General features: G+C 42.5%; 1 protein-coding gene across 1 annotated transcript; it reads right to left on the bottom strand.

Annotated features, from left to right (window-relative positions):
• Nucleotides 1-4: 4 nt before the first annotated feature.
• LOC126985582 (solute carrier family 45 member 3-like) lies at nt 5-25957 on the bottom strand. Its single transcript, XM_050840736.1, has 8 exons — nt 25865-25957; nt 11931-12275; nt 8641-8827; nt 8166-8368; nt 7492-7937; nt 6645-6891; nt 5824-6047; nt 5-5434 (listed from the first exon to the last, which is right to left on the bottom strand). The coding sequence occupies exons 2-8, from the start codon at nt 12208-12210 to the stop codon at nt 5177-5179; spliced, it is 1845 nt and encodes a 614-aa protein (XP_050696693.1). The 5' UTR covers nt 12211-12275; nt 25865-25957; the 3' UTR covers nt 5-5176.
• Between the last annotated feature and the right edge of the window lie 1546 nt (nt 25958-27503).

Raw genomic sequence — 27503 nt, 5'->3', positions numbered from 1 at the left:
AACATGGGAATCAAGCTTTATGAAAATAGTTATAATTTCCTTTAATTATACACAAGCCTATTTTGTGCTGATGGTAACATGTACCTCAGATAAGCTCATCTTATGTATATAGCTGGGCCCACTCAGCTTGGCCACAACCTGGTTCAACCATAATTAAAACATCTCTAAACATAAAGTAATAAAAATTCCTTACCATGTAAATCACAATATTGTTCTTTGCGTACACCGGCAAATATGGTTCAAGCTGTTATAAGTTTCAACATGTGCCATCATCAAATTTACCTCACGCAAAGCACTCGGTAACATTTCTTTTGCATGGCTGGATGTCACGAACATTAAATTATAATGCTACAATATTCCTTTCTGTGAGAGTTGCAGAATAACTTACAACTTTATGATGATCACAACCTGCATGAGGCTCAGCAGCCTCTCAGTGAGTTGCAGGATGGATTGTCCGCCAACCTGAGGTTAAAGTTTACCACCGTCCATAGCTTCTGGCAGGAGAGTGAGGCATTGCAAGGAGAAGAAGGGGCCCTCACAAGTACCTCAGGACTGCAGGTCAAGACACTGTGGCCAGTAGCTCCCTGGGTGCAGGCGCGTGTGGAGGTGCGCCAGTTTTCTCTGGGCAGTACCGCTCTTTAAGAGTTGCCTTTTCATAATTATTTGTACATTTAAATTAGGCTTAGTGATATAAATATATGAATAACAATGAAAGACAACTTCAAGGAGCTGTGCACTGCACATTGAGGACTGAGGCTGTCATAGCCACCATTCTTCATCCAGGGAGTTACTGATGTCACAACATTGTGCAGTGTGTTGCAGACCACTCAAGACAGTAGCAGATTTTAATCAAAGAGTTTAGCTGCAATTTTTTTAAATTTTAAAATAGTCATACCCCGCTCAACACACTTTGGCTCACATCAAAATGGACTTTACGCTAGGGTAATTTTTTGTTTGTCAAACCCCGTGATGTCTAACTTATTCAAGCAGCATAGCATACGCCAGAAGACCGAGACCAAGACTTGGTCTGGACCAACACCACACTAATGTATGAAGTATGTAACATAATTATACACCTTGCCGTAACGAGTTATATTCTTCCACGTGTTGCTTAAACTTGCTGTAAGGAGTTCGTCGTTATACAGAACAGAATAACGACAAACACCTTACAATGGCGTAAACAACACGTGGAATATAACTTGTTGAGGCATGGTGTATATATTACATGGCATATATATACTTTTGATATATATGGTATATGTACAACAATATGGTGCTGGTTCAGACCAAGTCTTGGTCTTGGTCATCAGCTGTGTGCTGTTGGCCAAACTAAGACCCAACAAATTATTGGTGTGGGGCGAGGCGAGGCGAGGCATGGCTGCATCAAACTAAATGATTGTGTTGCTTGATGAAGCTTTTGTGCCCCATTATGGGTCTGTTTTTTCTTAGTCAAGATGCCAAAACATGTTCAGTATATCAATATTTGTCCCCTGACACAGACATCTTGGGTACAGGCAAAGTTGGGACATCATGGATGACCAGTAAATTCTTTCCATGTCAATTTCATTACTGTCGTATAATGAAGTATCTTTTGTACTCATGTATCATAGTTATTAAATATGCAGTAATGTTAGAGGTACAATGTTAGTAATGTCATTTAGTGGGTGATGCTCGCTTGTCATGGAGCCCACACCCAAGATGCCAGCCTGCAAGGTGAAGCTCACCTAGGCTTGCCAACTTGACTACAGGAAAAACTGATCCATTATTGAGTGTCACGACAACTGAGGTCTGATAAAGAAACGTCTAGTGATCGGTGGTGTGATTGCGTATGAAGTTGTTAAGTTAAAAGTAATGTCCACAAATTTACACAACTGAGCATAACTGTCGCCCTCCATAAATGTGAGAGGAGACTAAGCACTCCGGCACAGTCTTGTACTTTCCCTGCGCACCAGAGAAGACACACTCCAACAAAATAAACATTTGAAAGTTGTAATCAGCAAGGTGGAGATTGTAAGCCTTAAACCCTAGTGACAAGACCCCTGACACTTTACATAACTGTGGCTGCCTCCTGCTGACATAGTTTCTGTGGGAAGTGTCAGTCAAACAGCTGACAGGCACCACTCAATAGGACATGTGGGTCCCTCGCTTACTACTGTAGATGATGCAAGTGGTGAGTGTTTCATCAGATGCATGTTACTGTGGCTCACAACACTAAATATAATTCATGGTTTTAACTTGTCTGGAAATCAAATGTATACTGTTGAGGTCAGCCATGCCTGTGACACAAAGTTCTGATCTCATTCTTACATTATATAACAAGTTACTTCTTTGAAATGTTTATACATTTAAAGTGCTTCTATCACCTCTTCAGCTCACAGCAACAGCAGAGGAATGCTTAACATTGGCTAACATAATTTCATGTGATCTTGCAGACATGGCTGATCTAATCAGTATTGGAGACATGTCTGATCTTTTCCACCAAACATACCTATAGAATTAGAGAAACTGTAGGAGCCTTCATCTATTCTGTCCTGTCCTACCACACGTAGATTACTAGTAGTAGTGGTAGTAAACAGACACCCTCATCATAGACCGATAGGTCTTCTGGTGTCTGTTCTTCCTATGTATTAACACAGTGAAAAACATCCCAAATGGCCTGGTTGGCATGCTGCCCTGACTTCGTCAGAAATCCCAGGTTCGAATCCTGGCACTCAGTGTGTTCATTTGGGATACCTATAGAATATAAAACAATAATTTACACTGTATCAGCACCTCAAACGCATGTCAAAATTCAACGTAGGCAATCTCGCCCATATACAGAAGACATGGAATATACTTGTCAGACATGCACAAAAAAAACTTCCCCATAAACTGTTGGCTTAAGTACACTTGTGAAGGAATGAGAAGAGGAGAAGGAACAAACTTCCTCTTCCTCCCTCCCTGACAAAGAATGGTGAAGAGAAGGGAGGGAGAAGTCCATCCTCCCCTCGGCAAGGAGCAAACGGTAACTGACTATCCTCCGAGGAAGACCAACAAAAGGTGCAAGAACTGTGACTCATCCCAACACTGTGACGCCAGTCCCTTGCTAAGTATTAACATGTGAAGAAGCTCGTGAACATGTGCCAACAAATCAATCCCAGACCGTGTTCAGTGCAGGTCTTTGTGCTTAAATGTACAGACGAATGAGCACGGGTTCCTGCAGCACCGGGAAGTGGTCTAAACCTACTCAATGCGGTTTGTTCAGGTTATGGAAAATCTTATGTACCACATAAACCTCAGCCTGAAGATGATGTCACCTCTGCAACACACACCCAGCAACTTGGAATCTGTTTGACAGGTACTTCACTTTGTTCACTAATTAACTAGTATTGAAAGCACTGACTAATGCAATGAGTAAAACAGCACTAAGATGCAGGTAAAGAATTGAAGTTTCTGCATTACTGGCTATCCTGATGTGTTACAAAACAATGGAGGGATTCTCTTTGTATTCACAGTGCAGGCTGGAGCTTAATTAAGGGCACTGAGAGATGTCCAAGGGGAGGAAATGCAACATGGAGACAAGCAAACATTAAGACTAACTCCTTCGCTTGCTTCGGGAAGACTTCAGGAAATTTGTGGTTTCGGTTAAACTTGTGGGAAGAGCAACTCTGGGCTGCACCTTCCCACTTCAGGCTACTAGACTAACATAATGAGTGAGCTGCTCCCTGCCCTGCCTGACCTGTTAGTGGTCACCTGGATGGGTGAGCCACACCACCACACTCCTGGATGACAAGACTCCCTGGAGGAGAGACTGACAGGTTGTTGAACACCTGACAGGAAAAACCTGATTGCCGAGTGATCAATGGGAGGAAAATTTGATTGAGAGGGAGTCAGTGGTGGTGGTGATGGTGGCAAACACGGAGTCACCCATCCAGTTCACCTGAACCCTTTGTTCTTGGCACAGAGACATCATAACACCTTAAAAGCGAGATTCTCTTGACACATTGCGGGTGACTCATTGCATCGCTGGCGGGAGGTGTTCGTCTTGTGCCTTGTTCCCTTTGGCAACAAAAAATTGGCGACATACTATTAATGAACACAATACTACCAGCTTCCCTCTGCTCCGCGGCTGAATGCTAGATACATTACGTCAGTCCCAGGAATGGAATTATCATGCTGTAACTGAATTAAAAAAGAATAAAAATTTTCATAGACCAGCCAACAAGCACCTACAAAATTGTGGACAAGGGTGGCAGGCACCGGACAGCCTCACAGCCCAGAGTTGTGCATGGGTCTGTCTCCCCTGCTGGCTGTGCTGCCTCTGAAGGCTGCCTTGTTAGGGGTGTCTGTACTTCACCGGTGTAACAGCAGCAGGCACAAGCAGTGGCTGTGAGGCCGGTGGTGCCGCTCAGCCCTCCACCTCAGAGCATGAGGGAAACCAGCTTCCAGTAAAACCTCATAAACATATAAATAAATATAAAAGATGATAACTTTATATAAAAGACTAAAATATTAATCTCAACCATCAGAATACAATAAAAAATACTCTTGCATATGCAATAAATACTGCAACGCTCCCGGGCAAAGCCGTGACCAATAAAAGTTTAACTCACCGCTCTGCATGAGTGTCCATGCAGAGAACAACAGTAATACTAGTGATGTGCAGGTCAGCCTCACCTGGTTAGTAGCCCCAAGGAAAACAACCTCCACTAACTGTCATTACTAATACCCAACACCCTTTGCCCATGCCCACACCCACATCCCAAATACCCTAGTCATTGTACAGTCCACTCTTCCACTCGGCACCTCCCACCACACAGCAACAAGTGCCATCAACACTAAGCCACTGCATGGACACACTAGCTCTGTCCCTTCCTGACAACCCCAACAAACCTTTACATAATCACTCCACCTCACCTTCATAGCCTCTTCAAACCCAACCCACCTCACCCCCTCAAGCCTGCTGCCTCAACCTCCATGACCCTAATCAACCCTTCCTTAAAACCCCCACACACCATTCCCTAATCACTCCACCTCAACTCATCCTCGTAACTCCTTCAATCCCTGCACCTCACACCCAACCCACCTAACCCCCTCAAACCTCAGCCTCCACAACCCCAACCAAAGCCCCTCACACAAGCCTACAACCCCACCAAGTAACTAAGGCCCCAGACTAATGGGAGACATATTATCCCGACTAAAATTGCCCGAGTCGCAGCTGCCTCAAGTGTGTGTCAGTGAAGACTATCCGAGTGCCGCAGTAGACCGCCACGAAGCTGGTGAGTGCTGCCACCACCATGTAGGGCAGCGCCGAGCCTGTTAGATCCACCAGCGGCCCCATGCTCACGGAGAGGATGATCTGCGAGAGGAAGAAGGCAGTGTCCAGCACCGCTACGTCTGTTCCGAGTCCCCGTTCTTCGCCTCCCTCTGGGCTCGGGTCGTCCCACATGTAAACCTGTGAAGATGAGTGTGGTTAGAAGCTGCCGGAGAACACTGGAAGACATTAACACCATCAATCTAAAGAGAAGAGGTATTTTTTGTATCTCATTTGAGCACATGGACCTCACCTTCCTTCCTTTCCAATGTGAGTGAAAGGCAAAAATTGACCATGAAAATTAAGTTAGAAATGTAGACAGGAGCTGAAAATCAAAAGAGAAGAAGCATTTTTCTCTCTCCACTAAGCACATGGGCCTCACATCCTTCCCAGAGTTTACCAGGATGGGGAGCAAAAATGACCATCAAAATTTGGTAAGAAACATAGACAGGAGCTAGAAATGTAAACAGGAGCTGAAAATCTAAAGAGAAGAGGCAATTTTCTCTCTCCGCTAAGCACATGGGTCTCACCCCCCTGTCCGAGTTGTACAGTGTGACGAGCATGTTGGGCGTGGATGTGATGGCCGCAAACCCGACCCCTGAGAGCGCCGTGACCACATTGACGAAGGTGATGGAAGGCGCGGCGATGGTGGCAGTCATGGAGAGGGTGAATACGCCCATGCCGCCCAGGAACACTAACCGGTGGCCCAGGAGGTGGACAAGGTGTTGCTGCACGAAGAAGGCGTACAGGCAGGCTGGAAAGAGGCGAGGCGTAAGGGGTGATCTGATCTAACTTGAACCCAATTTAGTTTTATACTCATGGATGGGGTACAGGCAGGGTGGAAGGAGGTGTTGTGTTAGGGGTGTTCTGACCTATTGTTTACTTGATTGGAACTGAACTAAGCATCTTTTCTCCTGCCTGTATCTCCTTGTACCCAGTTTAGTCTTATAGTCATGGAATGCAGGAAAATCTGGTTGGTTCTCATAATATTTTGGTGTGTGGAGACATTCTGAAAACTGGTATCATCTTAGTTGCCAATCTGAATCCTCTCCAAATGTTAATGTTTCTGTTTGAGTCAGTAATATTTTAAGGAAGGCGAGAATGGTAGTGATAATAGGAGGAGAAGGAAAAATAAGACAAAGGTGGAGGAGGAGTAAAATAAAGTGAAGGAGGAGGAAGAGAATACAATAAAGGAGGAGGAGGAGTAAAATAAAATGAAGGAGGAGTAAAATAAAGTGAAGGAGGAGGAAGAGGATACAATGAAGGAGGAGGAGGCATAAAATAAAATGAAGGAGTAAAATAAAGTGAAGGAGGAGGAAGAGGATACAATGAAGGAGGATGATCAGCTAACCAGTGAGGCTGTGCAGGAAGAGTCCCCAGGAGCCCATGCGCACGCCCTCATCGTAGAGCGCGGCGCCAGTGGTGTGTTCCGGGGCGTCAGGCAGGCCGCCATACATGTACTGGCCCACAAAGTCGGTGAAGAACATGTTGTGGCACATGATGCCCATCCAGCCAAACAGCTCCGAGAGGAAGAGCCGTCGCAGCACCACCGGGGCCGTGCTCACCCGCCGCCACGTGTCCAGGGGGAGCTTGATCACCTGGGGGAGGATGAGGATTAAGTTCAGTATTCCCAGATGCTTTTTGGCCCTCACAATAACTATTTTCCAAGGCCACAAAGGAGATTAGTCACATTTTCATAGTTTTTTTTTCATTCATGGTGCAGAAGCCTTGTCAAACTATCACTAGGCTCGTAAAACTACTCATGGAAATGCCCACAACAACCTCTACGAAAGCATTGTCAACCTGGTAGTAGCGACGGGCCAAATTTGTGGCTTTACCATGTAGCAGCGACGGGCCAAATTTGTGGCTTTATCGTGTACCAGCGACGGGCCAAATTTGTGCCATGATATAAACCCCCCAAAACAGATGATGCATAAACCGATCACAAATGCCTTGATATGTATTATGAAATGGTTTGTGTGAGTGATGATTTTTACTAATTTTTCTCTAAGCTTAGAGGGACCATTAAGAAACATGATCCCCACTGCTACCAGGTTAAATATGGGTGTGTAAGCCCTGAAATATGAGACTATGACCCTTAGTCACACAACAATATGCAGTCATGTCATGCAGTGTGCTGACATGTCTAGTGTTCCTGTGTACCGTCCATCCCACCACCACCTGGCTGGCTCCCTCACCTGGTATGGGAGATAGACCAGCAGCATGACGGCCTTCCACAACAGCCGCAGCAGGCCGTTGACCACCCGCTGCATCGTGAGGTGTGGCAGGCGGCTCAGCGTGTGCACAAAGCGCTGGTACCGCCACCGCAGCATCTCCGAGGACGGCAGGACCAGTGGCGCCGTCTCCTCCGTCTCGCTGGACCCGCTCTCGTAGCCACCATCAGACGGGTGGTCCCTCACTAACGCTGGCGGGTCCTGGGTCAGGTCCAGCACCCCCACCTCCTTGCCGTGGCCCTTCAGGTAGTCCTCCCCCAGCACGATCTCCCCCAGGGCGTGCCCCGCAACGCCTCGGGTTGGCGTGAAGGGCTTCTCCCGGGCAAAGCAGAGCGTCAGGAACAGGCACGGCAGGAACAGCACGAAGATCACAGAGAACGCCGTCTGCTCCTGGGACCCGAGGAGGAACCCTGCGGAGGAAGACAATCTTTGCATTTGACAGTAAAAGTATTCTGAAGCAAAAATATGAATGACAGAAGATAATTACAGTACAAAAGGAATTAGATATGAGTGACAAATTAATAACTGACCCCCAAAAATAAGTACAACAATTAATGAGAATGAAAATGAGTAACAATGAGCAGATACACGCTAATAATCAAACCAAAACAACAACACAACAGACGCCCCAAACTCACCAGCGGAGGACCAGTCAATGGAAACAATGAGGTAGCCGAGGATGCAGCCGAGGGAGATGGAGGCGGAGTAGACGGTGAAGCCGCGCGTCTGCTCCCACTCCGGCGAGGTAGCCACCAGGTCCGACAGGAGGCTCTCACACGGGTTGAACAGCGCCTGGTAACTGTAGTCTAGCAGGATGACCCCCACCGCAAGGATGATCATGCTGGGGTAGGGAAAGGCCGTGTTATTGGTACGATAACTGAACAAAGAAGAGAAGAAGGACGAAGAATGATCTGAGGACGATGACAACTTACTGTAGCTAAATGAATGAGAGGAAGAGGAGGAAGGTAAAAGAATGAGAATATAGAAGACTGATAAGTACGATAACTCTCAACAAAGAAGAAGAGGACGAAGAATGACAGAGGACAATGAGAGATGAGAGAAGAAGGAAGGAAGTGAAAGACAAAGAATGATAAGACGACAACAACAACTCACTGTAGCTTGACGGATGAGTCGCCGGAGAGGACGGAGGTGATGGTGGTGCCGTGGGGGATGACGATGAGGGAGAAGAGGAGGATGGTGGACAGGAACATGATGAAGGGCCGCCTCCTCCCTAGGGCCGAGGTGCACTGGTCGCTCCACTCGGCTAGCAGCGGCACCGTCACCATGTCCAGAAACGGGGCTACGGGTAGAGGGTGAGGTGTGGTATACGTATATGGTTACATGTACACACACACACACTAAAAAAATAAGTAAATAAATAAAAATAAAATAAGTGAAGCACACAAGAATGGTGGAAAGAGTACAAAAAAATGCTGCTTCATGAGGAAATGCTAACAAATAAATATTCTCACAACTAGAGGCAAAGAGATGAACAAGTTGGAAAGTTTTGTTTAGTCGGCACAACATCTGTGGTCATATGCCGGAGAGAGACAGAAGGGGAAGGATTTATAGGAGAAGGGAACAGGAGACAGGACACAACCCCCGATTAATACCTGGCATAGCTGGGCACAATAACAGAAAACCTTATTCCCGATAACCGATAATGGAAAACCTTATCGGTGATAACCAATACTCGTTAACTAGGTTAGGTTAGGTTAACTAGACACACAAATATAGGCGATAACCGATACCCGATATAAATCCACAATTCCAATACTAGCTAGGGATAAGTCCAATAGGCGAAAACAATACTATATTGATATATAAAAAAAAAATAAAAAAATAAAAAAAACATAGATGAATTTAAATTTTCATTGTCTGTATTTTAAAAAACTTACAAAACCTGAAAACCACACGTTGACACGTACATATGGATGGTAATACTAGAAACGCCTGAACCGGTGTTGTGTTATTTGGCGTCCCCACCGTCAAAAGCTGGCGCTTTTGTTTACAAACACTGGTCTCTCGTGAACTGAGCATGCTCAGACCAGCAAGCGTAGACCCGTACAGTCTCACAAAGCTTTTTAACCGTAATTAAGAGTTGCTGGAAGGCTGAATCAGACATACAGTACCACTACCACCATCCTCGCTGTTTCTAGAACGACACTATACGAGTTGTATTTATATGTACAGAGTGTCGTTCTAGAAACAGCGAGGATGGTGGTACTGTTTGTCTGATTCTGCCTTCCAACAACTCTTAATGTGTTAAAAAGCTTTGTGAGATTGTACAGGGCTACGTTTACTGGTCTGAACATGCACAGTTCACGAGAGACCAGTGTTTGTAAACAAAAGGGTCAGCTTTTGACGATGGGACACCAAATAACATAACACTGGGTGCCTTCAATACCATGGCATGCCCACAAACGAATATGGAATATCAAATTTGAGGCAGTGAATAATCATTTTTTGGTCAAAGTTAAATGATTTTTCTCTTTGATATATTGATTTTTGAGTTTAACAAAAAATAACCTAGTGTTTTTAATGTTGATGATCTAAGTATGAAATCTCTTCACCGAAGATATTTCATACCCCGAAGTGTTTTTCATACAACACCGGGCGCCCGGGCCACGCATGCGCAGTAGGGTGGAGACAACGTTTTTTTTTCTGAGAGGCGGAAGAAAGTAACGATTATCGCTAGTTTGGTTACAAAAGTAACGAAGATACCGATATATATTTAAATAAGTAGCGGATGGCCGATAACCCAATTTTGTTATCAGCGATAAAGTATCGCGATAACGCCCAGCTATGATACCTGGTACCCATTCACTGTTGGGTGGACAGGGGCGTAGGGTATCCAAAGAGATGAAAGGGAATGGATGTAATTATAACCACAAAAACTTAACATTATGAAGTGGTCAAGAAGAAAAGAGAGAAAGAAGGAAGACAGGATGCAAAAACAGACACTGCTAGGAAAAAAATTAAGGTTGTGTGTGGAAGAAATACCCATAGCTGAAAAAAAATTAAGGTTGTGTGTGCAAGAAATACCCATAACTAACAAAAAAAGTGAGTATCAAGGTATGAAAATAGAAATGAGTGATATAAACCTTGAATGCTACACACACACACACACACACACACACACACACACACACACATAACCTTGAAACCATATAACCACCCCCATGTATATATCAAACAAGCCTCAACACTTGTGGTTCTCGGGAGCAAACAAAACGCCCCGGGAATGTCAACCTCTCATCTGTCAACCCACCCTCAGAACTCTTTGTGTTGCTATTTTCTTTTACCCGCCTTGCAACCTTCCCTGAGCCCGTTTTCCCACACCTTTCAACTCCTAAGTATATTCATTTTAATTAGCTCTGAAGTTAAAGGGACTGACATAAGTGGTTCATATCTCTAGTGGGAGTTTTGCAAGATTTCGACACCACTCATGAGAACCCATATTTTATTTAGCTCTCACTGAAGTTAAAGGGACTGACATAAGTGGTTCATATCTCCTAGCGGTAGTTTTGCAAGATATCTACACTATGAACAGGAAAAAACACTACCCCATATTTTACTTAGCTTTCACTGAAGTTAAAGGGACTGACATAGGTGGTTTCATATCTCCTAGTGGTAGTTTTGCAAGATTTCTACACTATGAACAGGAAAAAACACTACCCCATATTTTACTTAGCTCTCACTGAAGTTAAAGGGACTGACATAGGTTGGTTCATATCTCCTAGTGGTAGTTTTGCAAGATTTCTACACTATGAACAGGAAAAAACACTACCCCATATTTTACTTAGCTCTCACTGAAGTTAAAGGGACTAATATAGGTGGTTTCAATCTCCTAGCGGTAGTTTTGCAAGACACTTATGACAACTTGATTTATCATTTCTGTGGCCTTCAGACATGATTGTAACAAGAGCCTGCAGCGTTTGAGTATACGAGGGCTGGGCGGTTCGGGCACCACACCCATACCAGAAGAGAACTGGAATGAAACCCGATGCTCACCGTGGGGAAACCTGAGATCCTTTCTTTTAAACATGTATTCCCTTTCTCTCCCTTTCTCCTCCCCTTTTTATGCCATAGGGTCTGTGTGGTCTGAATGTCCTCCTCCTCCTCCCCTTCCCCCCTCACCTTTTTTTTCCCCTTTCCTCCCTCCATGACTTGCTCCAGAAGCCACCACCACACGTCTTCAATGACCTTGGGAGAAAACACACACACACACACACACACACACACACACACACACCAGTCATACCAAACCCAACACCTGCATACTGTAAAAAACACAAATAAAACAAAACAAAACACAAACATAACACAACCTACCAAATTCCACCAAAATAAACGAAAAAAAAAAAAAAATCAACATAGCTACCAGCGAAACCATCACTCACCTATCCCTAGAATAATCGTCATGAGGGTCTCCGTGTAGCCGGCCTTAAGCAGCAGCGGGGGGATGTACGTGAAGGCCGCACTGGACACGATCTCAACGCCGCAGACCAACGCATTGATGGCCAGAAGATGCGGCAGCCCTCGCACCCTCCTCCTCCTGCCGGGGCTTCCGAACTCCCCGCTCTTGCCATGTTTCTCTGTGTCTGTCGAAGGCGCTAACGGTGCAGCTTCTGGGTCTCGAAGTAGTGGGGCATGGATGGGGGTGGTCGCGGAGTGGTCCATGGGAGGCCTACCACCACGGCCGCGGGAGGGACGAACGCCTCCCGCTCCTTCATATACTCGTCATTCTGTAGTGGAGAAAGGAAGCTTGTTGCAGTGATGGATGGATTGACCTGACCTACTCTTAACTCCTTTTAATCGTCATCCTGCTATGTGTTATGGGAGAAAGGAAGCTTGTTGCAGTGATGGATGGATTGACCTGACCTAACCTGACTTGACCTGAGTGAGCTAAGTATCGACCGACTCATTTTCAACTCTCCTACTCTAACTCCTTTTACTCGTCATCCTGCTACGTGTTATGGAAGAGAGGAAGCTTGTTGCAGTGTTGAATGGACTGATCTGACCTGAGTGAGCTAAGTACCGATCGACTCATTTCCTACTCTCCTACTCTTAACTTATTTTACTCATCATACTGGTGTGTTATGGGAGAAAGGAAGCTTGTTGTAGTGATGAATGGACTGACCTGACCTAACTTAACCTGACCTGACTCATTTTCTACTCTCCTACTATTAACTCCTTTTACTTATCATCCTGCTATGTGTTATGGAAGAGAGGAAGCTTGTTGCAGTGATGAATGGACTGACCTGACCTGGGGATGGGAGAGATATGGAAATATGAAAGGAGAGAAAGGGAAGGGAAAAAAGGAGAAAGCATATGACAGAGGCAATGAAAGGAAAGGCTGGGGGTGGGAGAGATATGGAAAAATATGAAAGGAAAGGAAGGGAAGGGAAAGAAAGAGAAAGTATATGATAAGAGGAAATGAAGGGAAAGGCTGGGGATGGGAGAGATATGGAAAGAAATTTGAAAGGAAAGAAAGGGAAGGGAAAGGAGGAGAAAGCATATGACAGAGGCAATGAAGGGAAAGGCTGGGGATGGGAGAGATATGGAAAAATATGAAAGGAAAGAAAGGGAAAGGAAAGGAGGAGAAAGCATATGACAGGCAATGAAGGGAAAGGCTGGGGATGGGAGAGATATGGAAAAATATGAAAGGAAGGGAAAGGAGGAGAAAGCATATGACAGGCAATGAAGGGAAAGGCTGGGGATGGGAGAGATATGGAAAAATATGAAAGGAAGGGAAAGGAGGAGAAAGCATATGACAGAGGCAATGAAGAGAAAGGCTGGGGATGGGAGAGACATGGAAAAATATGAAAGGAAGGGAAAGAAAATACAAAAGAAAATACAAAAGAAATACAAACCGAAACAGATTAATAAAAAAAAAAGAAAACCGACAAAAAAAAAAAGATACCAAAAAGTATATATAAACGAGGTATTGAGCTTAATCAACGACGTATTTTTTCAATTTGTTTGCTCAGGTGAAGTGGGGAGAAGCACAAACTGAAAAGACTAAAAAAAATAATAATAATAATTCGAAAAAAATTACCCAAAAAATATATATAAACGAGGTAGGTATTGAGCTTAATCAACGACGTATTTTTTTTTTATTTGCTTGCTCAGGAGAAGTGGGGAGGGCTGGTGAGGGGGGGGGGAAGGGAGGAGTGTCAACAGGTGTTTGTGTGTTCGTACCAGCTGGAAGAGGTGACGTTTGTAGAGGAGTGTGGGCGGTGAGTCACAGGTGTTTTGAGAGAGAGAAAACCAACACACATACACATACATACGCGTGCGCAGAGGTAACAGAGGAGGGTTATATGTACAAGTGTAGGATGGAAAAGGTCGGTGAAAGGGTGGTGAATAACAGACAGGTGTGCGAGGTAATCCAGGTGGTCATTTGGGATAGGGGACAGGTGATTCACTGCTAGCTCGGGAGAACGTGGCGGTATTCAAAGGTGGTTATCATCGTCAAAATCAATCTCTCTCTCTCTCTCTCTCTCTCTCTCTCTCTCTCTCTCTCTCTCTCTCTCTCTCTCTCTCTCTCTCTCTCTCTCTCTTTCCTTTTTTTTCTTTCTTTCTTTTTCTTTTCTATTGTTTTGCTCTTCTTGTTTTACTCTCTCTCTCTCTCTCTCTCTCTTCCTTTCATTATTCGGCTTACAAAGGAGGATAAACAATATATACTTTTAAACGGATAGATAACAGGTAGATAATAGATAAATGATAGTATATAACGATAGATACAGATAGATAATTGGTTATAGACGATGAGAGGAACACACGAACACACAGGTAATCATTTTGTACCATATATCCATGACTTTTACTTATATGGGTTACGGTTTTTAGCAATGACAACAAAAACACAATATACACTACTACTACTACTACTACTACTGCTACCACCACAACCACCACCACTACTACTACTACTACTACTACCACCACCACCACCATGACCACAACACGTCCTACTACATAAGACACACACAAAAAAAGAACCATGTCAGGCGGTCAAACATAAAGACAAAGAGTGTTCAAGACCATTGTGTGAAAAATTAAATAAAAAAAAGTTAATGAAAAAATAAGAATGAGAACACTTGAACCGAGAACGCGAGCGACATAATGAGTGAAAGCTTGAGGTTAAGGTGTGAGCGTGGCAGGTACGTACAGGTGAGTTTTGTGGGTTATCCAGGTGTAAAACAGGTAGATTAACAGGTTGGGTTTTTGTGATTAGGTAAATTTTCTGTTGGTCATGTAATCACACACACACACACACACACACACACACGTTATTCAGATGTTATAGACTAGATATATAGATGGTTAGAGAAGGATATTGAGGTAGAGGTAGAGATAGATAGATATAGATAAATAGATGAGGAAAAAGAAAGTACTGCCACACACACACACACACGTTATTCATGTTATAGACTAGATAGATAGATGGTTACAGAAGGAATATGAGGGAGAGAGATATAGATAGATAGATAGATGAGGAAAAATACATTATTGAGCTGAACATAGATTCACACACACACACACACACACTTACATGTTATCTTATCAATCAATCGTTAACATACCACCCCAAATTCTTATTATGTGGTAGTAGAAGTAGTAGTAATAATAATAATAATAATAATAATAATAATAATAATAATAATAATAATAATAATAATAATAATAATAATAATAATGATAATAATAATGATAATAATAATTGTAATGCTTCTGTGCAAGGTGGATTGTGAAAGTGTGGTATGCTTATAAGACCTATATAGGTATACTCTCTCTCTCTCTCTCTCTCTCTCTCTCTCTCTCCGTGTGTTTCCTAAGGCACCCACCACACACACACACACACACACACAGAGAGAGAGAGAGAGAGAGAGAGAGAGAGAGAGAGAGAGAGAGAGAGAGAGAGAGAGAGAGAGAGAGAGAGAGAGAGAGAGAGAGAGAGATATATATATACACACACACACACACACACACACACACACACACACACACACACATACATACACACAAGGCAATACGACCTTACTTTAATTCTCTCTTTCTCTTTTTTTCCTCTCACCACGTCACTGCCCCGCCCTCACCTCCCTCTTGCGTCTCTCTCTCTCTCTCTCTCCCGAAACCGCTTCAAATCGGATACGTTCCTCCTCCTCCTCCTCCTTGACCTGTTGTTCCTCCTCCCCCTCCTCGACCTCTTCTTCCTCCTCCTCCTCTTCTTTTTCTTCTTCTTCCTCGTATTCGCAGTACCCATGATAAGCTCTCCTCCTCCTCTCCCTCTTCCTCTCTCTCACTCCTCCAGGTACTCTCTCTCTTCTCTCTCCTTCCGTTACTCCTCCTCTTCTTCTTCTTCTTCTTCTTCTTCTCTTCTCCTCCATCAGGTAACTCGTAGCAACATGCAGGCCAGTCACCCCTCTCCTCCTCCTCCTCCCTTCCTCCCTCTTTGACCTACACAGCACATCCACTCGAGGAGAGAAAAGTTAAGAGTTTAAAGGAGGGAGGGAAGGAAAGAAATAGAAAGGAAGGATGAAAGGAGTGAAGGAAGAGGAATGGTAGAGGGAAGAACAGGAGGTGGAGGGGAGTAAAGGAAGATGAAAAGGAAGGAAGGAAGAAAGGAAGGAGTGAAGGAAGAGGGAAGAACAGAAGGAGGAGGAGGAGGATTAAAGGGAGATGAAAAGGAAGGAAGGAAGAGGAAGAGGAAGAGAAGATGGGAGGAGAGGGAGATTAAAGGGAGATGAAAAGGAAGGAAGGAAGAGGAATGGTAGAGGGAAGAACAGAAGGAGGAGGAGGAGGATTAAAGGGAGATGAAAAGGAAGGAAGGAAGAGGAATGGTAGAGGGAAGAACAAAGGAGGAGGAGGAGGAGGATTAAAGGGAGATGAAAAGGAAGGAAGGATGAAAGGAGTGAAGGAAAAGGAATGGTAGAGGGAAGAACAGAAGGAGGAGGAGGAGGATTAAAGGGAGATTAAAAGGAAGGAAGGAAGAGGAATGGTAGAGGGAAGAACAAAGGAGGAGGAGGAGGAGGATTAAAGGGAGATGAAAAGGAAGGAAGGAAGAAAGGAGTGAAGGAAGAGGAATGACAGAGGGAAGAACAGAAGGAGGAGGAGGAGGATTAAAGGGAGATGAAAAGGAAGGAAGGAAGAAAGGAGTGAAGGAAGAGGAATGACAGAGGGAAGAACAGAAGGAGGAGGAGGAGGAGGATTAAAGGGAGATGAAAAGGAAGGAAGGAAGAGGAATGGTAGAGGGAAGAACAGAAGGAGGAGGAGGAGGAGGATTAAAGGGAGATGAAAAGGAAGGAAGGAAGAGGAATGGTAGAGGGAAGAACAGAAGGAGGAGGAGGAGGAGGATTAAAGGGAGATGAAAAGGAAGGAAGGAAGAAAGGAAGGAGTGAAGGAAGAGGAATGGTAGAGGGAAGAACAGAAGGAGGAGGAGGAGGAGGATTAAAGGGAGATGAAAAGGAAGGAAGGAAGAGGAATGGTAGAGGGAAGAACAGAAGGAGGAGGAGGATTAAAGGGAGATGAAAAGGAGTGAAGGAAGAGGAATGGTAGAGGGAAGAACAGAAGGAGGAGGAGGAGGAGGATTAAAGGGAGATGAAAAGGAAGGAAGGAAGGAAGGATGAAAGGAGTGAAGGAAAAGGAATGAGAGGGAAGAACAGAAGGAGGAGGAGGAGATTAAAGGGAGATGAAAAGGAAGGAAGGAATAGATAGAAATGGATAAAAGGAAGGAAGAAAGAACAGAAAGATGAGAAAATGGAAGAATGAAGACGAAAAGAAAGAAAAGGATAAAATAACGGAAGAAAAGGAGGAAAATGCGATAAAGAAATGAAGTGAAAAAAAATAAAGAAAAACTACAAAAAAGCTTAAAAAATAAATAAATAGACAAAGAGACAGATAGATAAGTTTGACATATAGAGATCCGTCTATCTACCTATCTATCTCTACCTGTCTTCCCGTTACTCTGTCCATACCTGTAGCATCTTCGAGTTCGTGTGGGGGGGGGGCTGGGGAAGGGGGGTAGGGGAAGGGAGGCCATAGCTTCACCTCTGTACCCAGCCTTGTCAATGACCTACAGGTGGTTAACTTACCTGACACACACACACACACACACACACACACACACACACACACACCTGTCCAAACACACACCTGCTCCTCACCTCACCTCAATAGACTGGTAACCAAGCCCACCTGTGAGATAGAGATAGATAAATATAGAGATAGATAGAGAGAGAGAGAGAGAGAGAGAGAGAGAGAGAGAGAGAGAGAGAGAGAGAGAGAGAGAGAGAGAGAGAGAGAGAGAGAGAGAGAGAGCAGGTTACATAACAGGGAGGAAGAAAAAAGGAGGAGGAGGAGGAGGGAGGGAGGGAGAGAAAAGGGGGTCTGGATACTCAATAGATAAGGAAGGAAGGAAGGAGGGAAGGAAGGGAGGGAGGGAAAGGAATAAGCACAGAGAAAGGAAGGAGGGAAGGAGATATTAGGGAAGGAAGGAAGGAAGGAGGGAAAGAAATGACCACAGAGAAAAGAAGGAGGGAAGAAAGGGGGGGGGGGATGGAGGGAGGGAGGAGATATTGAGTACTATATTATGGAAGAAGGAAGGAAGGAGGGAGGAGGAGGATGGAAGGAATGGTGGGATGAATATTGTATGAAGAGAAGGAGGGAATGGAGAGAAAAGTAACCGTAATAATTATATGGCTAAGAGAGGAAGGGCGGGAAGGAAGAAAGGAAGGACGGAGGGAAGAAGAAAGGTATAGAAGAAAGGAGAATAGGGAAGAAGAGAAGGAAGAAAAAAAGGAGAAACAAAGAGAAAGCAAGAGATGAAGACAAAAGGAATGTATGTGAAGAGAAGAAAATATTAGAGGAAGAAAGAAAAGAAAAAGCTAAGGAAGAGGAACGAAGAAAGGAAGGAACAAAGAGAAAGAAAGAGATGAAGACAAAAGGAATGGATGTTAAGAGAAGAGAAGAAAAGAGGAAGAAAGAAAAGGAAAAAACTAATGAAGAGAAATTAAGAAAGAAGAAAGAAGAGGAAGAAAGAAAGGAGAAACGAAGAGAAAGAAAGATGAAGACAAATGGAATGGAAGTAAAGAAGAGAAGAAAAGAGAAGAGGTGAAGAAAGAAAAGGAAAAAAACTAGTGAAGAGAAACGAAGAAAGAAGAAAGAAGAAGGAAAAAACTGAGAGAAAAGATGAAGAAAGAAAAGAAGAAAATGAGGCATAGGAAAAAGACCAGAAAGATAGAGAAAAAAGAGATAAGAAACGAGACGAGGAAGAAAGAAAAAAAGAAAGAAGAAAAAGTAAGATAAAGAAAGAAAACAACAAGACATCAACAAAAAACAAAACAAAAAATAAAAGTCAACACAACAATCAAGACAAAAACAAAGGAATCCAGTAACGTAACCACTAACCAGGTCTGCAAGAATGCCCAGGTGTGTAGGCCCAAATTACAGGTATATAGGAGGAGGAGTCTACAGGTAAGGTGAGTGGTTGAACAGGTAGGGTTGGTATTGATAGACAGAGAGAGAGAGAGAGAGAGAGCGGGTAACATCAAAGTGGTATAGCGTGTGTGTGTGTGTGTGTGTGTGTGTGTGTTCAGTTGGTGTGATAAGGGAGGGAGGAGAGGAAAGGAAGGAGGAAGAGGGAGAGAGAGGAAGGAAAGAAGAATGGAACGAAGGAAGGAGGGAGAGGAAAGAAGATGGGAGAGAGAGAGAGAAGGAGAATGGAAGGGGAGGGAAGAAAAGGAAGAAAGGAAGGAAGGGAGAGAGAAAATGAAGGAGAGGAGAGGAAAAGGAGGAGGGAGAGGAAAGGAAGTTGACAGAGAGGGTGAAGAAAGGAAGGAGAGAGAATGAAGGAGGGAGGGAAAGGGAGGGAGGGAAGAAGGGAGAGAAAACGGAAGGAAATGGAGAGAAAAAATAACTAAAACGGATATTACGAGAGAGAGAGAGAGAGAGAGAGAGAGAGAGAGAGAGAGAGAGAGAGAGAGAGAGAGAGAGAGAGAGAGAGAGACGCTAATTAGGGCCAAAGCAATCGTAATACACACACAGTTATCACCTAACTGACATTCCCGAGAGAGAGAGAGAGAGAGAGAGAGAGAGAGAGAGAGAGAGAGAGAGAGAGAGAGAGAGAGAGAGAATAGACAAACACAAAACCCATTACTACACACACACACACAAAGCCAGAATTCCAACACAGAAAACCAACTGACACTTCTTTATTTTTTTATACATATTTTAAGAACAGTTGCGTACGTGTGTGTGTGTGTGTGTGGGTGTGGGTGTGCACCAACTTGACCTTCTTAATACTACCATTTCATTATTTGCATAGAGATGGGGTAAGAGTATGAGGAGGAGGAGGAGACAGACAAGCATGCAGACACCAGTATCACATATCACATTCACTCATCTCACAAACCATGAAGAAGAGGAGGAAGAGGAGCAGGAGGAAGAGGAGGAGGAGGAGGAAGGCAACAGCTGCTTTTAAATCTGATGAACTTTTTCAACGGCGTCTTCGTGAGAGTGTGTGTGTGTGTGTGTGTGTGTGTGTTTAGTCAACATAGTGTAACAAGGTGTAGGTCCTATAGGAGTTAATTAGAGAGAGAGAGAGAGAGAGAGAGAGAGAGAGAGAGAGAGAGAGAGAGAGAGAGAGAGAGAGAGAGAGAGAGAGAGAGAGAGAGAGAGAGAGAGAGAGAGAGAGAGATAATATACACACTAACACATCCGTCCATTCACACACACACACACACACACACGCACACACAGAATCATTAAACAGGGCGAGGAAACGGAGGAAGAAAAAAAGGAAGAAGTGGGTGTGAATGGAGAGGAGAGAAGGAAAGGAGAGAAGAAGGGAGGAAAAAATGTTGGAGGAAAGTTGATTAAAGGCAGAGAAGAGGAGGAGGAGGAGGAGGGAAGAGTTGATTTGGGTCAAGAGGAGGAGGAGAGGAAATAAAGGAGGAGGGAAGGAGATGAGGGAAGGAAGGAAGGAGAAAGAAATGAGGAGGAAGGAAGAACAGGAGAAAGGAAGGAGGAGAAAGGAAGGAAGGAGAAAGAAAGAAGGAGGAAAGAAGAGGAGAAAGGAAAGAAGGGAAGGTTAGAAAGGAAAGGAAAGGGATAAGAAAAGAAGGAAGGAAGGAAAACAGAGGAATAAGAAGGAAAACAAAAGAGGTCTGGAGAGAAGAAAAGGAAGGAAGAAAAGAGGAAAGGGAAGGAAAAATACAGGAAAAGGAAAGAAAAGAGAAACAGAAGGAGGAAGGAAAAAGAGTTAGGAAGGGAAAGGAAGGAAGGAAGGAAGGAGGAAAGAGGTAAAGGAGAGGAGGAGGGAAGGAAGGAAGGGGAGCAGAAGACAAAGGTGGAGGAAACAAGGGAAGGAAGGAAGGAAGAAAAGAGGTGGAGGAGAGAAAGAAGGAAGAGACCAATGACCTCGCAAAAAAAAGGAAGTGTATGGGAGAGAGAGATAGAGACAGGGGGTGGATTCTTGGGTGCAATAGTACTCTCTCTCTCTCTCTCTCTCTCTCTAACAGTAACAAAAAAAAAAAAAAGGATAAACAGGGTCAGTAAAGTCATAAAAAAAGAGAAAATAATAAAAATAATAAGAGAGAGAGAGAGAGAGAGAGAGAGAGAGAGAGAGAGAGAGAGAGAGAGAGAGAGAGAGAGAGAGAGAGACCACATCCCTTACCATTAACACCTACCATTAAAAAGAAATAAAAAAATAAAAAAAACACTGAATATACTTAAAAGAAATCAAACTTGCTAATGAGGCACAAAATCAGGAGTGTGTGTGTGTGTGTTTTATATTTATCCAATTCCTATTTCTTTTCATTTTAATTTTTCCTTCTACGTTTTCTTTTTTTTCTCTTATTTCCTTTCTCTTATTTATTTTATCTCTTATTTTCATTCATTACATTTATTTTATTTTATTTCATTTCATTCTTTTTCTTTTTATTTCCTTTTTTTTTTTTTTTCTTGTACCGAGACTCAAATTGAGGGCTTTTCCGCATGTCACCCGGGCAAGGTCTTCCTCATGTGTGTGTGTGTGTGTGTGTGTGTGTGTGTGTGTGTGTGTGTGTGTGTGTGTGTGTGTGTGTGTGTGTGTGTGTGTGTGTGTGTGTGTGTTTTCTTTTTTTTCTATAATTTCCTGTTTTATTATTTTTTTTTTCAACTACCAGGAAATAAAAATCCAGACCACTTATTTTTTTTCCCTCCCTAACCTGATTCCTTATAATTCTCAGACCTTACACAGCATGACCTTGTAATTCTCAAAGACCTTATTACACAGCATGACCCTTCCTTTAACACCTTCTTCCCCCTCTCTATGACAGTTTGAAGTCTTTGCTCTAACCTAAAATAACCTAAAAACATCTAGAGCACTTTTTTTTAACTCTTTCATACTTGCTCTAATTTCTTTTACGCTCTCTCTCTCTCTGCCTTTCAAGATCATTACAGTGCATATATTTTCCATGAACAACTACGACACTTAACATCTAGTATACTTTTTTTTCTTTATTACTTGCTCTAATCTCTCTCTCTCTCTCTCTCTCTCTCTCTGCAAACGGGCAAATCAATGGAAAAAATAGATTCACAGGTAAGGAAGAAAGAGGGAAAGACAAGAAGGAAGGAAGGAAGGAAAGAAAGAAAGAAAACAAAAGAAGAAAAGTGTCATAAATCTTTCATGAGCTACAAAAAAAAACACGATATCCAGTACACTTTCATTTCTTACTTGGCCCTAATCTATTTTTCTCTTCCTCCAAACCATTACACTGCATATAAATCTTGCTCTCGCACGCACACCTTCCCACCCTTCACTAACCTCTGATGCAACACTGGTGACTCAGCAAGCTACACAGACCACCTCGTAATAGCTACTCCAGTCATTTTTCTTGAGTGGACACATGTATATTTCCTCCTGTAAATATATCACTGGTAATAATCTCTCCTTATCTATGAATTAATCTAACCCTTTCCTGTGTGATTTTAGTGCATGATTGGTAAGACTTTTAACTATCTTTTTTTCTCACCATTTTGAAAGAGTGAATTTACATAGATATATGATTTAGGATAGTTTTGGATCTTAACAGCTCATCAGACTAACTTCTTCTTTCTACTAACCTAACTATCATCAGACTAACTTCTTTCTCTAACCTAACCTGTCCTTCCCACTAACCTAACTTACACAGATCTCTTACGTTCACTAACCTACTTCTTTCAACTAACCTAACCATCATCAGACTAACTTCTTTCCTCTAACCTAACCTGTCCTTACCACTAACCTAACTTACACTAATCTCGTATGTCCACTAAGCTACTTTCTACTAACCTAACCATCATCAGACTAACTTCTTTCCTCTAACCTAACATGTCCTTACCACTAACCTGACTAACACTAATCTCTTATGTTCACTAACCTACTTCTTTCAACTAACCTAACCATCATCAAACTAACTTCTTTCCTCTAACCTAATCTGTCCTTACCACTAACCTAACTTACACTAATCTCTTATGTCCACTAACCTACTTTCTACTAACCTAACCATCATCAGACTAACTTATTTCCTCTAACCTAATCTGTCCTTACCACTAACCTAACTTACACTGATCTCTTATGTTCACTAACCTACTTCTTTCAACTAACCTAACCATCATCAGACAAACTTCTTTCCTCTAACCTAATCTGTCCTTACCACTAACCTAACTTACACTAATCTCTTATGTCCACTAACCTACTTTAACCTGTCTCCATTCCTACTGACCTCTATCAAACTACCCTCCTCTTTTCACTAATCTATTCTAACGTGCTTCCTACCACTAACCCTTCTTAAACTACACTCTTCTTTTCACTAATCTAACCTAAGTGTCTTCCTACCACTAACCCATCTTAAAGTAACCTCTTCTTTTCACTAACGTACTCTAACTTGTCTTTATGCCACTAACTTGACTTCAACTACCCTTTTCTTTCCACTAATCTAACCAGTCATCCTTCCTAGCAACCTCAATCACACTACCCTCTTCTTGTCACTAATCTAACTTAAGTGTCTTTCTACCACTAACCCACCTCAAACTAACCTGTTCTTCCCACAAATCTAACCTGTCTTCCTACCACTAACCCTTCTCAAACTAACCTGTTCTTCCCACAAATCTAACCTGTCTTCCTACCACTAACCCTTCTCAAACTAACCTGTTCTTTCCACTAATCCAACTTGAACTAACATCTTCTTTTCACTCACTAATCCAGCCTGACTTCCTCCCACTGATCTAACGTCTATCTTATCAGTCCTCTCTTGATCTACCTTGCTATCACCTTTCTGCTCTCTCAGGTCTTGTAATCAGCACTCTGGCCCTTCCTGCAGCCTTATCAGTCTTGCTCTGGCTTTTGTCTTATCTCTATTATTTCTTTTATTGTTTTTAGACACGTTTGTTTCCCTCATCAAGCTTGTTTTTTTCTTTATTTTATTTCTTTATTATTTACTTGACTTTCTTTCCCTCATCATTTTTGTTTTTCCTATATTTCACTTTTTCCTTTTACCTTCCTTTCCTTTCCTTATGTCTTGTTTTTTCCTTTTATTCCACCTATTCTTATTTTCATTTTTGCTTTTGATCATCTTTTTTTCCCCTTCCAATCTTGTTTTCCTTCATTCCTCCTTTTTTTCTGCTTGTATTACCTTTCTTTCCCTCATCAATTTTGTGTTTGCTTCATCTTACCTTTTTTCTTGCTCTTAATCATTTTTTTTCTTTTCCTTACCAATTTTGTTTTTCCTTAATTCCATCTTTTCTTCTTCCTTTTCCTCACCAATCTTACTTTTCTTTATTCCACCTCTTTCTCTTTTCTTTTGCTTTTAACCATCTCCTGTTTCTTTAGTCTAGGTCAAAACAAGTGTGGAAATGACAATGAAAAGTCGTGGAAACATCTCTTCTATATCAGGAAAACTCGACCCGCTCACAAAAATACATATCAACCGAAATAACACATGCTAAAATATACACAAGATTAGGGTATTATATGATAAGTCCTTGTAGAAGAATGTTAGTCCTTGTAGATGGGAGAAGAATGTCAGTCTAAGTTCCATCCCCAAAAATTCTATCCCTCAACTATCCCCCCCAAAAAACATGAAAAATCCAATATTAATGAGATAACGTGCTGCTCATCTCTATCATTGTAAAGGCTGATACTGCCGATATTTCCTCCTGCCTATGACTTGACCTTTTTCAAGAAGAGTGTATCAATCAAGACGCCTCTCCACCCAAAATTGACCTCTCTTTTGGCTACTCTTTACTGTTATCTATTATAGGAGCAACAAGTGGTGGGCTTTCTTTTTTTTTTTTACTCTTTTTATTGCCCTTGAGCTGTGTCCTTTGATGGAAAAGAAAAAAAAATATTGGTTACATCTCTAATATATTCTACATACAGTATAACCCTAATGTGCAAATAAGAAAAATGAGACACAGGAATATGATACTACTTAGTCCTAACCTCCACCACCACCACCATCAATAGACACGCCCCCAATGACCCCCTGACCCCTTGTGACCTCCCCTACCCACCCCAGTTGACCCTGATTCCCTTATACGTCCTGAACCCGTACAGTATTGCCAAGATATATTAATAGATCCAGGAAACTTTAAGCCCTATATAGTGGTTCTTTAAGGTCAAATAGTGCAAAAAAAAGGTCATGCCCCCTCCCCCATATGTGACCCCTCTCCCCCCACTTTGACCCTGATCCCATACCATACAATATTGCCAAGGTATTTAAAAGGATCCAGGGAACTTTCAGCCTTTTCTAATAGTTGTTTAAGGTCAATTAGTGTAAAACAGGTCACGCCCTCTGCCCACCCCCCACCCCCACCCCCTTTGACCCTGATCCCATACCCCAATGCCATACCGTACAATATTGCAAAGGTATTTAAATGGATCCAGGGAACTTTAAGCCTTTTATAATAGTTCTTTAAGGTCAATTAGTGTAAAAAAAAAAGGTCACGCCCCCTTCCCATATGACCCCCCCCCCCCATTTGACCCTGATCCCATACCATACAATATTGCAAAGGTAGGCCTATTTAAATGGATCCAAGGAACTTTAAGCCTTTTATAATAGCTCCTTTAAGTCAATTAGAGTATAAAAAAGGTCACGCCCCCTCCCCCATGTGACCCCTCCACCCCCCCCTCTTTGACCCTGATACCCTGACACGTCCCCATCCCGTTCCATACAAGTCATGCCCCAGTACTGAACACGTATTATTAAGGATCCGGAGCACTTTAAGCCCTCTATAGTCTTTCTTTAGGTTAATTAAGGTGTGAAAAGGTTAATTAATTCCCTTGTGGGCGTGAAAGGAATGTGTTTACCTCTGTTGATTGTCCTGTGCAGGCTTGGCGGCGCGTGACCTCACTCTTTCACTCTTATGTCAACACTGAGTTCGCTGCCGGCTGGTCACTGTATAAATGGAAACTGTCGTACTGCTTTTTTTCCTATTATTTCCTATTCTTACTTTTATTTACTGGTTTTCCCCTTATATAATTTTCTTTAGGGTGTTTTTAGAGGTTATACATATATGGCAAGTGGATATAAAGTGGTTCCTGTCTATTATGGAAACTCTGATACTTGCATTTTACCTTCTATCTTCCTTTTCCGGCTTTATTTACTGGTTTTCCCCTTATCTAATTTTCTTTAGGGTGTTTTTAGAGGCTATATATGCACGGTGACTGAGTGAATAAAAAGTGGTTCTTGTATATATATGGAAACTGTCGTACTTCCAATTTACTGTCTATCTTCCTTTTCTGGCTTTATTTACTGATTTTTCCCTTATATTATTTACTTAAGGGTATTTTTAGAGGTTATTTATGTATGATAAGTGAATAAAAAGTGGTTCATTTCACTCCTTCAAAAAAAAGCTCGACCGTCACTTCCTTCAACTTAATATCAACTAGGGTAGAAATGCAACGTTTTGGAGCCTTCTGATTAATGTAAAATCATTTAGGTTTAAGGACAGACCACCTAGTCTGGACCATGGGGTCTGTGTGGTCTGATTTTCTATGTAAAGCTATGTAAATCTATGAAACTCGGATACTCGCATTTTACCTCCTATTTTTCTTCTCTGGCTTTATTTACTACTTTTTCCCTTATATAATTTTCTCAAGGGTGCTTTTAGAGGTTATATGTATGTGGTGAGTGGATAGAAACTGAGTATAACGTAATTTTAACTTATATAATATGAAACGGGTGTGTCATACGTCAGGCAGCCATGCATGTGGGTCTTCCTAATGGCGGCATGTTTGAAAGAGTCATAAATATTCATCTTTATGGTCTTATTCACCCTTTTTTCAGCCTCTTAAGTGGTTTTACATGACTATTTGCCGGTCAGTATTAAAGGAAGGGCTTATACATGCATGGTAGTGGGGGAATGAGTGTGAAATGAGTTATTATTTAGTATTATTTTGTTCGTAGGGTAAATATAGATTCTGTGATGTCATTATGGGTTGAGAGCTTCTATATTTATCTATTTGTTGGTTTATTTATATATAAATCTATCTATCTATATAATTCTGTATACCTATTTCTCTCTCCCTCTCTATCTAGCTGTCAGTGTCTATATATATATCTATCTATTTATCCATCTTTCTATCTATCTATCTCTTTATCCATCCATACATCCAATTATCTATTTTTCTATCTATCTATCAATCTATCAAACCACAACACACACACACACACACACACACACACACACACACACACTTAATTATATATCTCTCATTCTCTCTCATCCTTCCGTCACCTTCTTACAATGTCAACCAACTAGTACAGGACAGGTAACCATTGACCACTCTCCCTCTCCCCCTCTCTCAGGTAACTACGCAGGTGGTACGCAGGTGACCAGGCACACCCCTATGGCACTGCAGCGGCCCTTCACCTGGCACGGGGCCATTCATAAGCTGCCAACCACTATGACGGACAGACAGATTTACGCACATAGGAGCATAGTAA

The sequence above is a fragment of the Eriocheir sinensis genome, chromosome 59, assembly GCF_024679095.1.
Source record: "Eriocheir sinensis breed Jianghai 21 chromosome 59, ASM2467909v1, whole genome shotgun sequence".
NCBI lineage: Eukaryota > Metazoa > Arthropoda > Malacostraca > Decapoda > Varunidae > Eriocheir > Eriocheir sinensis.
Note: the sequence above shows the minus strand (reverse complement) of the source record. Positions and strands in the feature narration are given on the sequence as shown.

Bases quoted from the DNA above. Each gene is read 5' to 3' on its own strand.
- LOC126985582 (XM_050840736.1), bottom strand. From the start codon at position 12,210: ATGGACCACTCCGCGACCACCCCCATCCATGCCCCACTACTTCGAGAC. The intron at 6,048-6,644 runs GTTAGCTGATCA...GCCTCTTTCCAG, and splicing joins CTTCCTGCACAGCCTCACTG to CCTGCCTGTACGCCTTCTTC. The intron at 5,435-5,823 runs GTGAGACCCATG...TCATCTTCACAG, and splicing joins TGTACAACTCGGACAGGGGG to GTTTACATGTGGGACGACCC.